The sequence below is a fragment of the Rhinolophus sinicus genome, chromosome 3 (assembly GCF_057876585.1).
Source record: "Rhinolophus sinicus isolate RSI-liver-muscle chromosome 3, RSI-T2T, whole genome shotgun sequence".
Classification (NCBI taxonomy): domain Eukaryota; kingdom Metazoa; phylum Chordata; class Mammalia; order Chiroptera; family Rhinolophidae; genus Rhinolophus; species Rhinolophus sinicus.
Window position 1 is genome coordinate 135,690,810 of NC_142503.1, and position 14,893 is coordinate 135,705,702.

General features: G+C 38.2%; 1 protein-coding gene across 1 annotated transcript in view; it reads left to right on the forward strand.

Annotated features, from left to right (window-relative positions):
- The first annotated feature begins 79 nt into the window (after window positions 1-79).
- The window catches only part of SPRED1 (sprouty related EVH1 domain containing 1), a 115,533-nt gene continuing 100,719 nt past the window's right edge, over window positions 80-14,893 (forward strand). Inside the window, exon 1 of the mRNA XM_019725519.3 lies at window positions 80-1,300. Within this exon, the coding sequence (XP_019581078.2) occupies window positions 1,269-1,300 (32 nt within the window). The 5' untranslated portion in view covers window positions 80-1,268. The remainder of the gene's footprint in view (window positions 1,301-14,893) is intronic.

Consider the following 14,893-nt stretch of genomic DNA (forward strand, 5'->3'; position numbering starts at 1 on the left):
GCGCGCACGCACACCGAGCACGGAGCTCAGCGTATCCCTCCGCCTCCCTCCTCCCTCTCCCCGCTCAGTGGCTCGACAACGATTTGGGAAATGAAGGGAGGAGGGAACTACTTTCCTGAAACTTGCTATGCTGCACACGACTTCGAGTTGCAGTGATTCGCCCGGAGCCCGCAGCTTTTGGTCCTCCTTTGCACACACTCTCCCAGCCCGGGTACCCCGCTCGGCAACCCCACCCCGCGCTCTCTTTGGCCCCCGGGGAAGCCGGCGGCCAGGAGAAGTCGCCAGGGACTACTTCGCCTCCTTCTCCCGCGGGCGCCCCCGGTTCGGGCAGCGGCGGCGGCGGCGGAAGGAGCGGGCGGCGTGAGCGCTTCCGCCGCCCCCCTCGCGGCTCCCCTCTGGCGGGCGTGAGGAGGTGAGGAGCTGGCCCGCCGAGCTTGTGGTGGGCACCGGCTGACGGGGAACCTGCAGCCGCTCTCCTCGCTCCGAAGCCGCTTCTCGGGACCCTGCTCCCCGGACGCTCCCGCTCTTCGCCTGCCCGGGTGGGGGCGATCGGGTCGCCTGCCTCACACACTCCCCGTCGCCCCCTCCTCCCCCTTGTGGAGTCGTCCCGGCTGGAGTGTCTGGAGGAATCCGCCGCCGCGAGGCCCCTCGCCCGATTCTGCTCGCTCCTGAGGACCGCCCCACTCGCTGCCGGGGGCTGAGCGGGCAGCCGGCGGCGAGGCGGGAGATGGTGGGGTGGGCTCTGGCAGGACCGTGCCGCCGCCGCCGCCCGGAGCCTGGGCTCGGCAACCCCCCGTCAGCCCCCACCAAGGGGATCTCAGCTTCCTCCTCACCGCATCCCTGAGGGAAGCGCCGCCTCTGCTCCCGGGTTCTCCGCCCGCCCTCCCGCTCCTTCCTGGCCGGACCCCGCCTCGCTCCACCCCAGTGGCCAGAGGAGCAGCTCTCCAGTCAGCCTTCGCAGTCCCCCTTCTTTTTCCCTTTCCACCCACCCTTCCCGGCCTCCTCGGATCCCTTGGCTGGGCGCTGAGGCGAGGGAAGAGGCTGGGGTCGCCACGGCAGAGGTTGTTGCCGCCACCCCCCTGTGGGGGTGGCTGGGGTTCCCGGCTGGGGGGGCACCGTTCCGGGTGAGGCATCCACCATGGTGAGGCCCCTGAGCCGCTGCCCCCGCGCCTCCCCGGCTGCCTCTGCCTCCTGCCCCTCGGTGCTGCTGCCGCTCCTCCGCCTGCTGTTGCTCCTCCATCTCCAGATCGGATCACGGTGAGGGAAAGATGAGCGAGGAGACGGCGACTTCTGACAACGAGTAAGCGCCTCATTGATCTTGATTACACCCCCCCCATCACCACCACCCCCCCAGCCTTCCTCCGCTGTCCCCCAGACCCCTCTGAGACTTGGGTGTTGGAAAGCTTGCAGCCCTGCAGAGTTCGGTGCATCTTGTTCTGCAGATAACATTTGATTTCTTTAGCCATTTTATTTAATGGCAGCACCCTACCCCCCGCTCCCCACCCCACCCCCTCTTTTCGTTGCTTTCTTCTGGGGAAGGGTATTGAGTGTTGCGGTGGGATGGCAGGTTTACGTCCAGGAGATGGAGTAATGTGGATGGATGGAGGCAGGGAAGAAATGACCCCTCTGCCTGGAAGACCTTTGGCCTGTCCTTTTTCCCTGTAGCACACCAATCAACATACCCTGAATATCCATCCTGCTGTCTTTATAGCTATTTCACTTGGAAACTAATGTGTGGGAGCACCTCCTGCAGCAAACTCTCTTGAATCTTAATTCGATGAGTCAGTGACTCTTTAATACCGATTAAGCCTCCATCCCCCTCCCCTCCTTTTTTAAACTTATGACCTGTAAGATTCTTGTAAAAAATAGGGCTGGAGAAACATTTTTAGAATTTAATAGGATTAAGGACACATGGAGTATGGGAGACGTTGAACTATTGTATTTTACCTTTGCCGACATTGGACATGTCTTTATCACGAGCATAGAAGGATTTTTGAATGCTAATTTTTATTCTTCAGCGATATTAAAACACACCATTTACATTGATTTAACAGTATTTACCTTGCTGAACATGTTGATGACTTCATCGATTAACTTCTAGACCATCCCGGTTAAAGTTTCTCTTTGGCCTGTCTTTTATGTGTTCCAAACGAAATACTTTGCCTCTTAAATATTTTGCTTTAACGTAACGGCTGCCTAGAGGAATAATGAATGGTACGCCGACAACTTTCTGTTGAGACGGGGATTTAATTGCATGCAGAATATTAGCCACCGTTTTCTTGTAATTAAGTTCAAGTTTTAGATCTTTAAAGGGTTGGGGAGAGTAAAGTGAGCGAGGGCTAGTCCTTTAAATAAAGTGCATTCCTCGAGTCAGACCTTTGTGAGAGACCTTTAAAGTCCAAAGCCGGGGCCTGTTTAACATAAAATAGCTTGAGAAATGCCAAGCAGCGTTTCTCCTTCCTCCCCTCCCCCCCAAAACACTCTTGTGATGAGCGGGTGTGGGAGAAGGTAGATTGCTGCAGTGTCAGTGCAGTCTAGAATCAGAAGTGGCCGCCATGTTCTCTCTTTTTGTGAATCGCCCTCATTTGCATAGCACACTCTTCATTCATAAAAAAAATAATTAAACATCCATCACCTTGGACATCTCGAAAGAATTTCCTAAGAAAAATACTCGAAACTTGATTGCCTTCATGTAGATTTTTGAGTTCGGGAAGTAAGGAGAATTCGAAGTTACAGGTTATATTCAAAAACATACGCACTGACACAAACAACTACCCCTGTTCTCAGAATGTTGACACAGTTATGTGGGAAATATCAGTTCGGGGAGGTGCTGAGATCACGTGATCGCCTCCATTCATAAAATACCTGGCTGTCCATTCACAGTGCAGTACTCTGTCTCACTGCCTTCCGCAGATTAGACCTACTTTGAGAGAGATCAAGAAGTACTGTATCTCAGATAACGCTTAGTTAGGGGAAAAACTGCTGAAAATTCTGAACGGAAATGACGATAATTTTTATTAGTATCTTTTAAGAAAGTAGCTTGGATCAAAATGTCAACTTCTATTTTAGAGGTGGGAAGAGCCTAATTACCATATTTAAAGTAATATATTGAATACCTCCTTGTTGGATGCAGCTAATAGAAAAACAAATGAGGGAATGTGAATTAACACGTGTAAAATATATTGTTTATAAATGGGCTCTTTTTTGTAAGACTTGCCATGGACAAATTGAGAGTGTAAGTTTTTGGTGTAGTGATGTCAGTGAATGATACTGCTGTTACATGAAAAATGAGTAAATATTCCCAGTGGTTTAATCCCCAAAATGTTGATGTTTGAAATACCAAATGGCAATTTTTACTGGGAGGATTGCCTTATTATTTTTTTAATTTTAAATGTACTCAGTATGGGACAACTTGGAAATTACCTCACTCACCCAGACTTACAATTCTGTTTTCACAAATTTATCCTGCTTTATTAATGTTATTCCCTATGAGCTTTAAGATGTTTTTGTAGGACAAGAATAATATGTTTTAGCATATAATATTTTGCTATTTGATGTTAACTCTTCATGAAGACAAACTCTTGGGGTTTTACTTTAAAATTTTTTTTATATTAGAAAGTGCTGTGTTTACCTAGTAATCAGTTTTTATTAGAGCCAATATTGTGCATTAGCTAAACCTCAAAGAGTGAACTTCTTTGGGACATAGTTTTTATTCTGATACTTTATGTATCTCATCTTTAATATATACTGTTTTGAAATGGCAGTTTATTTATAATCCCATGTATTATGAAGAAACAAAAGAGACAGATTATGGCAGGCAGGCTTAAAGCCCTAATAAAAGCCTTGTCATAGTTTAAAACTGCCCATAATGTGGATTTTATTTATAAAATCCTTTTTATTTATAAAATCCTGTATATTTTTTCCTTTTTTTTCTTTAAAGCCACAATCAATAGGAATTTAATTACAGTAGACAATATTCTTAACACTGTTTTTTCACCTGATCTCAATCTTTTTTAAAAAAAGGGAAAATCACCGGTATCTTGAGAAACCTTAACCTTTTCTAGCCATTGTGGTAAAATCCAGTAAGGCTTTTGAGGCCTCATTTTGAAACCCTTTAGTACATGCTCTATTTTTTTTTTAAAACAGTGTTCTGTGTAGAGAGCTAGATAGCTCCCCGAGGTTATTGTGAGTATATATTTAATCAAGAATTTCTGAAGGATCTCTTGCATGTGAGATTTTGTCTTATGCAATGCCAGACTTGAGGAAGTGTCTGTAAAAGTCTGATTTTCTTCTCCAACCTTTAGTAGGAACTGGAACTGAGTTAAAAGTGCCAGTTTAAAAAATAGTTCCCTCCATGCAAGAATAATAGTTTATTTTACATAACATACAAATGATCTTTAAAATGAATAAGTAATCATTTCTTTGCATTTCTACTACTCAGATAACATCTTAACATTTAGTATATAATCAAACCTTTCTTCTATGATGGTGATGAATTATACTCATTTATTGATTTTTACTATGTGCCAAGCACTGTGATAAATGCTTTACACATGTATTATATAATTTATGTATATATGTGTATTCTCAACAGAATGCAGTTGCATAGTAGATACTATCATAGTTTAATATATTGTGAATATTTTCCTTTGTCGTTAAATACCTTCTAGAACATAATTTTTAATGGCTATATTATATTCAGTATATATAACAGACGTTAATTTTAATCATTCCACTATTGTTGGATATATCTTGTTATTTCTGAACATTGCTACATTTGATCCTGAGTTCTGTCTTCATCCAAATCTATTACTTTTTCCTTGAAATAGTCTAGGATGGAGTTAAGAGACACTCACTTTAAGTTGCATTATTCTTTCTGCCAAATTGCCCTCTAGATAAAACTCAGTGTATGAGAATGCTTATACCTTAAAATGTCTGTCTAGTTCTCTGAAAAAAATTTTTGCCCATTTTGAAGGTGGAAATGAGATCTTGTGCCTATTTTTAAAATGTGCTGGACGGTAAAATAAAATTGATTTTGAAAATAACAAAAGCTTGTAATAGGTTGCTTTTGGGGAACTAGACTGTGAAAACACTGTATCATAAAAAGAATTAACATGATCGTACAAAAGGCATTTGGAGATAATATATGTAACTTTTACCAACCTTTATGATGCAGTACAATATAGTATAAAGAGCATTGGACTTGGAACTGGGAAATGCTTTTCTGTCTTAGCTATCACTAATTTATTCTGTAACTTGGGGCAAGTGACAGCCTCTGTGGACCTCCATTTGCTCATTTATAAATGAAGGTGCTTGAACTAAGCATTATATCGGCCTTTCCTGTGCTAAATTACCCTAAAGTAATAGGGTGATCGCACATTGTGAGTCAATAGACTTGTAACATACATATATATATTTTTTACATACATGTTTTTAAAATTAATTTTATTATGTTGTTTTTGACATATTTAAGCAAGTAAAAGACTTCTAGTAGAGGGTAGGATGATGAAGTAAAAGCATGAGTTAAGAATCAAGATAAAAAGTTTGGAGACAATTGGTAGGTTTGAAAATCTTTTAAGATTTTCTTAATTTGGACTTAATAGCCATGTGTCTTTGATAATATATACATCACAGTTGGAGAACTTGCCACTGCTCTTTTTAAGCCTCTTTTTAAGGTTGTTGGGCTTAAATACCGATCTGCTTAGTTCTAAGAGGAATTCTTACACTAACAAGATACCAGGCCTCACTCTTAAATTGACCAAGAAGTGCTAAAAAAGTAAGTCTTTTCATTTGGTTATTCTTACAAGTCATGTTATTCTAACACTAAGGGATAACTGTATATTTCATTAGTTTAAGAAATTAATGCAGATAATGAATGTTTTCATTCTGTAATATTTAGATTTAGTTTCCTGTTTATAACAAATTTTGTATCTTAATGGCATCTCATTTTAGAATCCAGAACCAAAGTAATTACAAACTCGCAAGATGTTGATTTTTGTGGCACTCAGAATGGTTTGAAATGAAAAAAAAAAAAAAAATCATTTGATGTATTTTTGTTTAAACATAGTTCATTACTTTGTTAAAACAGAGTTCATTAGTAATGGATCTTAGACTGAGGTGTTAAAATTGCTTTAGACATAGAGTTCTGAGAATTCAGACTGTTTTTACTAATCTCTAACTGAAACTTGTTTTCATTGATAATTGAAGGAAATGCCAAAAAACTAGCAGAATTAGAAGTACTTGTGATGACAATTGTATTAATTTCCTAGGGCCACTGTAACAAAATACAACAAACTGATGGCTTACAACAACAGACATTTATTGTCTCACAATTCTCTGTATTCGAAGTCTAAAATCAAGGTGTTGGCAGGGCCATGCTCCCTCTGATATTAGTGGGGGAATCCTTCTTTGCTTCTGGTGGTTGATGGCCACTTTGGCATTCCTAGGCTTGCATCTGCTTAATTCCATTTTCTGCTTTCATCATCACAGGGTGTTTTTGGTGTATTTCCTTATCTTCACATGGCCATCTTATAAGGACAGTAGTCATATTGGATTAGGAGCCTACCCTACTCTAATATGACTTGCTCTTAACTAATTACATCTGCAATGACCCTATTTCCAAATAAGGTCACTTTCTGAGGTACCAGGGTTTGGACTGCAACATTATTATTACTTTTTCTTGGAAGGATGTAATTCAACTCATAACAACCATAGAAATTAGATTTTTTTTCTTATAGTACAATTGCTGTTCAGTGTTTATAGATATCTTGAAATAGTACTTGTTATAGTCATCACTAGTTTGAAATTATTATAGTTATTAAACTATTGTTAGAGCTTATATTTTGATATGTTAATAAAAAAACACATATATTGTTACTATTTCAAACTAAAAATATTTTGATACTTATTTTAATATTATTGATTTCTTTTGTAATCCTATATATTTTGTTTTAAGCTTTTAATATTGTTCTGACAAGGGGGCCCTAGGCTTGGCCAGACTGCCAAAGAGGTCCATGGCACAAAAGGTGAAAATCTCCTGCTATCCTGAGGCCCAGAAGGCTGAACCCAAAGATAGAGATATAAAATAAGAAGATTAAGAAACATGAAGGATAAGATGAACAAGTCTTAACATACAACTAACCATTCTGAAAGAAGAGATAATAGAGGAGAGGAAATATTCAGAGACAATAGTTGAGAATTTTCAAGAAGGAGCAAATCAAACCCAACTCAGTGAACTAAACACAGAACAAAACCTCACAGTTAAACTGCGTTTATCTTGAGATTGCAATAATGGATCCACATGAGAAAATCCATGTAGTTTATCACATTTGAAGATTAAGGGAGAGAAATGATACAATCTTAATACATGCCAGAAATGCAATATTGTCATTCGATCTCTGCCCTTAGTGTGGAAGTAAATGTTCATAATTTATATATTTATAATATAAATGTTCATAAATATAGATTTATATTATTTCTGTTCCCTAGAATTTTAGACTTTTAATTTTTCTGATTTAAAATGAGAATGTTGGATTTGATCAACTATGGGATTTCTTTTAGTTCAAGTGTTCTAGAATCCTAAGTAATACTCTTTGTGTTTCTGAAATCCACATTTAATATATCATTCCTGTTACTCATAAATATAGAGTTGACTGATGGAAAGTTCCTTGTGTTTGAAATTTTTGAATTACATTGGAAAGCATGTTTTTTCTACATTTAGAGTGCAGAGAATAAGCTTTAGTAAATTCAAGAGTAATTGGAAATTAAATTTTAATCTGATCAGTTTTATAAGTTTATTTCTAAATTTTATCTGTACAACAGAGTATAATTTAAATAAAGGCCTTTGTGACTTGGAATGTAGAATGTAATTATTTTCCTGGTAGTATTTAATGATACTATTGCATATGATTAGACAAATCTTGTTTGTTTATTCACATTTAGAGGTAACTTTCATAAATGCACAGTATTTGTTAACAGCTTCTCTGTATTGGTGTCCTATGATAGGATTACCAAACATTTAGATGAAATTTAGTGAATTGTGACTTTTCTGATGCCCCTTTTCAAAGTTACCGTAACTTTCACATCAAAATGTTTTAATAACTGGCAGAACGTCACCAAACATTTTGTGTGTGTGTGTGAATTACATTGATATTTTGAGATTGGAATTAAGGATCAGTTCTGGGTTTGCCCCCCTAATATAATATGTGAAAGCATTTCAGAATTTTAGTTGCTGAATTATACATATGGGTTTCTTACAGTTTTTCAGGATAGATACTATTAGTAACTTTTTCTTCTAAGAATTGCAGTTCAGTGACATTTGAGTGCCTACTAGGCACTTGACTTTTCCTTAGCCCTGGAGATACAAAGATAAGTACAACCTGATAACTGCTTTCACTATCCGACAAGGGAACTGGATCCCTCTGAAATGTGGAGTGCTCTGCTTATGAAGTTCTTCCAGGCTCAAGCAGAAGGTGATTCTGTCTGGGGGTGGATGGCAGGGTGTGAATTCGTGTGAAGGAAGGCTTCAGAAAAGAGATGGCATTTTAAGAGTTAGCTAGAGATGAGGGCAGTAGGGGAAGGGCATTCCAAGAAAGGGGGAAATAAAACAAAAGCAAGCATAGGAGGAGAAGCAAATTTGAAGAAAAGCAGTAGGTTTTTAGATACACTTGTTTGGAGGAGAGGTGAGAAGATAAAGTCTTAGGGGCTTGTAAGGAGTCTAGATTTGTGCTTTACTGTGTATCAGCAACCTTGGGATAAAAAGGGTGATGGCTAGGCCTGGAGCATGAGACCCACAAGATGAACACGACAGAAGCTCCTGGAAACTTTCTGTCAAAACTATTTTTGAAAAGTTGAGGAAAATTTATTTTAACTGGTTAGTAATCATAATTTTGAACAGGATTCCCATTACTTTTTCAGATGAAACTTGAAGCATTCAAAGAAAATTTGTTCTTTGAGCTACCCTCCCCCACTCTTCACAATAACTCTTATGCCCCAGCTTACATCTTTGTCATGTAGGCAGTGGGGAACCGTTTATAGTCAAATTTGTGTAGCAAGCTGAATACTTGGGCTTGTTTGGACAGTTGATTAGAGGGAAAAGAAAATGAACTCCAATTGATGAAAAAGACGTAATAGTCAAGGTTTAAAAAAAAAAAAGCAGCTGGAGATAGTGCATTTGGAACTGTTGAGGATGAATTTTTGAGGCAGTTCAGATTTCCAGTAAGTATGATTATGTGAGTGGATATGAAAGAAAGAGTAGGAAGAGGATGGGATGTCTTCAGCATTTTAAATTTGGGCTGCAGTGATGCTTTTAAATGAAGTGGGAAGAGGCAGAGAAGTTTTTTATGGGGAAAATAACTCAGTTTTCATCTTTTTTAAAATTTGTGGGTACATACGAGGTATCATGGTAGAAAATGTCCCATAAGGTATTTTAATGACAGGTTTGGTACCCAAAAAAGGTTAAGAGGGTAGAGTTAGAGGTGACATCTTCAGCATCTGTGATAGTTGAAGCTAGTGGAAAATTACTCAAGGAGAATATTCAATAGTAATGGAAAACTGAATAGTGAGAAACACCAGCATTTTTAAGGGAGAATGAGAAGAGACACCAGAAGAGAAAAGGCTTGAGAGGTAGGAGAGGTCACAGGGAGTGTTAAAGACAAAATGGGAAGTGATGAAGTGGAGATAGCAAAGAGTAAGATATACTCACTTGGCCAAGTTAGGAGTTGAGATTGGTGGATAAGATGTTGGGGCTGAAGAGGAAGAAAAAGAAAAGGAAAGATGGGTAATTGGTAGAGCCCCTAAGGCCCAGGAAAGAGGAATCTATCAAACTGTACTGCTTGTCCGACTCAATCCTAAGGACCATGTGAGCCAAGTAATATCCATAGTTTACAGACAGAGATAACTGAGACTTAAGAGAGGGTTAGTGAGTTGCCTGCAGCCCCACAAGGGAGTAAGTGGTAGAACTGGGCTTCAAATTGCACAGTGTTTATACTACCCTGTATCTCATACACTTAATGGCCAGACAAGATTTTGAAGAAAAAAAAATTAAGCTTGAAATGGTAGACACAGAATTGACAGTTGTTTTGAGGGACTGGAAGTTTTGATAAAGAGCATGTAGAGTGGAAGTGGAAAATAGAAAGATAGATTTTGATCAGAGAACAGACTCCAGAATGATGACAGATGAGGGAAGATTAAAGGAGAAACAGGTTGTTGGAGTAGAGGAGCCAGGATCTGCTACGATATTTAAAAAGGTCAACAATGTGGCTGTTCAAGTTGCTAGGTTGGTATCAGGAGTCGAGGTGGAGAGAAATCCTGAGCCAGCGCCAGTGTACTTCATGTGCCTGTGGGATGAGCCACTCAGAGTGGGAGGGAGTATGAATGTTGCATCTGCCTCTACAATTTAAAGAGACAGGAATATGATTTTGGAATTGGAGGTTGAAGAGGACGGAGTCCGGGAGGAGGATAAGAAAAGGGAAGGACTTAGCAGGGAGGTGTTGAGAGTATTAGAAATGATAGGATCTCATGTAATAATGGCCCTATCAGGAATGAGGAATGTTGGGAATTAGAAAGTAGAAGGGAAGATAGACATGTGAATCAAGAACTTTAAGGTTAGTAAAATTACATAGATTTCAGGTGTACAATTCTGTATTACATCATCTATAAATCCCATTGTGTGTTCATTTACTAACAATTGTCACCCCAATAAATTTAATAAAATAAAATTTAAAAAAAAAAAAGAACTTTAAGGTTTTTCTGAGAGGCTAACCAGGATGTTGACTCTTTCTATCCAAATAATTGTCCTTGACGGAAGGTTTCGTATTCTTTGAGTATTCCAATCTTAATGTTTGTAGAAACAAAATTCACTAATTAAATTTCTGCTGCTAACTTAGTGTTCACAATTAACACGATTCTGTGGTTACTGCTGACTGTTGCATTAAGACTTTGGCAAAGCACATAACCTGTTTTTGTGCTTGATTCTCCATCTGTAAAACCAGGATAATATGTCCCTACTTCAGAGGGATGTTAAGATAAATGTAATCTTCCCTCCCCCAATAACATTGTTTGATTAGAGATAAGAGAATATTAAAAAGAACTTTCAGTTCTTGAGAAGAAAGGTTCATGAAATAATCAGTGCTCATTTTCATTTAGCCTGAAGGTAGGGTTACTTTTTAAAAAGGTTTAATGACCTGTTGGAAAATTTGTATTTTAGTTTAAATGTTAAAAAGCAGCTTTTCAGAAAAACTTAAAATCTAAAAATTTCAACAAGCAGAAAAGAATGTAAATCTACTGTATTGTGAACATTTTTGTCTATGTTCTGAGCAAGCACTGAGTGAAGAGGTAGATATAACAAGTGTTAGGCAAGGCACTATAGAGCAAAGACTTAGCTCTAGACAGTTTTTTGTTTGTTTGATATTTAATACAACTATTTAGTTATAAAAGAAATATGTTTCTAGAGTCTGCTAATGAAAGCGATTTTAATATCTGAGCATATTTTGGAAGTGTAAGTAGATTTGATGTCTCCATTTTCAGTGGTAAAAGCCATCTTTCTCAGAGTCGAATGCATGAGATTTCAATATTCATTGTATGGAGGGCAGAAATCTGCGAGAAGGGGGGAAGATTTTTTTCAGCTTATTAAAGATTTAGACATTTAATTTTATGCAACTGTAATCAAACTAGGATCTCTATTAATGGCTAGATCTATTAATAGGGAACCTAGTGGTAAGTGAGATAGACTAGATCTGCTAGTTGGAAGTTCATTGCTCTTAATTTAGTCTGTTACCTTTAATTTGGAAAGCAAAAGGTCTGTAAGATTATGTTTAGTTCATTTTATAGTCACCAACAACTAAAGCAAAAATTTATTTATATGATTTAGCCTGACGTTTAGCCTCATTCTGAGACTAATGTGTTAATTCAAAAATAACTGCCTTAGATACATAACTGCTGAAACTTGGTTTAGGAATGAATTTGAAGTATCTATGAATCAAAATCTTGAATGAACAGAAATCAGAAACAAAAATACGATGTTGAAAATGTATATCCTTTTTCTCTTGAGGGTTTTTTGAGCCAAATAAATCAAACTTAATTAAGTGAGTAAAAATTAATAACATATAACAAATAATTTTAATAAGTATATCAACTCGAGATATTTTTCAACTTTGTATTGTGATCATTTTTAAAAGGAAAGTGGAAAGACAGGAGGTGAATGAGTGAGGCAAGCCAGGCTCTAACCACCTAGGTTTCCTTAGCAATTTTTCCTAGTTTTGATACTTCAGGAGAGAGCAAACTTAGCTGCTAAATGAGCCAAAAAGAAAAAGAATAAAAGATGTTATATAGACCCCATTGCTGTAGAGTCTGAACTTGTATAATAGGTACTAGGCCTCAGCATACATGAAATAAAAGGGCTATAAGTTTGACTTACAATTGCTGGCTGACTTCAGTCATCTCATTTGTGCATTTTGCCCTGTTTCAAATCGATGTAGCTAGGTAGTGGGAAGAAAACAGTGAAACTGAGCTGAATCTTTTTTACTGACTGTTACGTCTGAATGTTTGTGCCCACCTTCCCCCAATTTGTATGTTAAAATCCTAACTCCCACAGATGATAGTATCAGAAGGTGGGGCCTTTGGGAGTTGCCTAAAACATGGGGGTGGAGCCTTCTGGAATGGGATTAGTGTCTCATAAAAAAGAGGCTCCAGAGAGCTCCCTGTCCTCGTCCAGCATGTGAGGACACCCTGAGAAGCCAGTCTATGAACCAGGAAGAAGGCCCTCACCTTGACTATGCTGGCGGCTTCATCTTGGACTCCCCAGCCTCCAGAACTGGAAGAGAGAAATTTCTGTTGTTTCTAAGCTATCCAGTCAGTGTTATAGCACCGGAATGGATGAAGACACTGACTTTTCTTTGGGGGAAGACAAGGAGCAATAATTACATCAAAACAGAAAGAAATCAATTAAAAACCCAACACAATTTTCAGTTGCTTCTAGTTCTATATGTATATATATTTACTTTGTGTTAGTAGTGTACGTACAAATATTTATTATTCATTTTCACCTGATCTACTTAATATAAAGAACTTCTATGCTTACGCATAGTTTTTTTAGTAATCGTTATTTTAATGCCTGTAGTATTTCATCAAGTTGTACCATAAGTTTACATAGCTGTCATCTTCTTAGTGAACACTTTAGGTCCAGTTCTTTGCTATTATAAATAACATTGTAATGAGCATCTTTTTTTGCGTATAATTTTTTCTTTTCAGTTAATTTCTTAGGATGAATTTATAGGAGTGAGATAACTGTGTCAAAGAATATAAGTGTTTTTTATTTATTTTTTTATTCTTGATATAAATTGCTGCTTCCAAAAATTGACTTTCTATTTTGGATTATTTACAAGTGAAATTCATTTTCATATTTCTTACATTCCATTTTTGTTCCTAAGTACCATGTCATTTTTTTGTATAGTTCCTGGTACATAATTAAATGACAGGTAATATTTGAGTAATTACCAGCATTGTCTTAAAATCATTTTATGGATTTAGTCTTCATAACAACCTTTTTAAATGTTACTTCTATTATTACCCCCATTTACAAAGATGAGGAAACTGAAGCTTAGCGAAATTAAGTAATTTGGCAAACATTACACAGCTGGTAAAGATTCCAAGTCTGTGCCCTAAAACAGTGGCTTTTAAACTTTTGACTTTGACAGTAGCAAATACATTATACCTTTTGACATAGTGTATGTACATGGATGCATTCACACACACACACACACACACACTTTCATAAAACAACTTAGACTTAACTGTGATGGCACAGGCTGACTCTTGTACTCCTGTTCTATATAAAAATACAATGCTGGTCAAGATCCTTGCAGTTAAAAACCCCCTGTTCTAAACTACAGTGCAGGATATGGGATGTTGCCCTCTAAGGATCTATCTCTATTAATATACTGAAGATTACATTTGTGTTCAGCTTATTATTTCATGAAATAAAAGATAATACTAAAAGGTATAGGATCCTCAGAGAAGTACATTTCAAGGTCAAGTTGTAAGGAATCGCAGGGGAATTCAGATTTGAATTGCTGTAGCTAGATTATAGATAATAAGTGTTTCATCATTGCTTCTCAGATTTCTTCACTGAAGTGCCCTGAAAGATAAGAGAATGTATCCCAAAAGCAGCTTTTAAAAGTATATAATTATTTTGAAATCTAGTAAACTATCTCAAAGATTCATGTGAATATTGCATTCTAATCAATAATGTAGTTGCATTTCCAATATGAAATGTTTTTCATTATTTATGTTAGGAAAAAATGGAAAGCTCTTTAGCCATGAAATCTTTGCATGTGTATATCCTATGACATGTGTTCCTAGCCCACGTGGCACATTCCTGAGAGTCAGTGTACTCTTGAGCGTGAGCCTTTGGGGTGCATCCAGGGTGTGCTCCTGAGAAAAGGACATGATTGTGCGCTGTAATTATAGCAGCTGCCATTTTCTTTTTTTTTTTGTTTTTAACTTTTTTATTGGGGAACAGTGTGTTTTTCCAGGACCCATCAGCTCCAAGTCAAGTCATTGCCATCAATCTAGTTGGGGAGGGAGCAGCCCACTGGCCCATGTGGGAATTGAACCGGCGACCCAGGTGCTATGAACACGGTGCTCTAACCACCTGAGCCATTGGGCCGGCCCGCCATTTTCAAATAGAAAATAGGAGCATATGGATTCGGCAAAGATTAGTATAAACTTTTTGAAGTATAGAAAACAATATGATCACATTGTAGGACATTTGGAAGACAGTGGGAAATCACCCAAAGAAGAAATTTTGTGCACTTATTCATATTAAAGGTATTATAAAGGGAAAAAAATTTCATATAAGGGATCTTAAAATTTGTTGTTCCTGTAAAAACTTCAG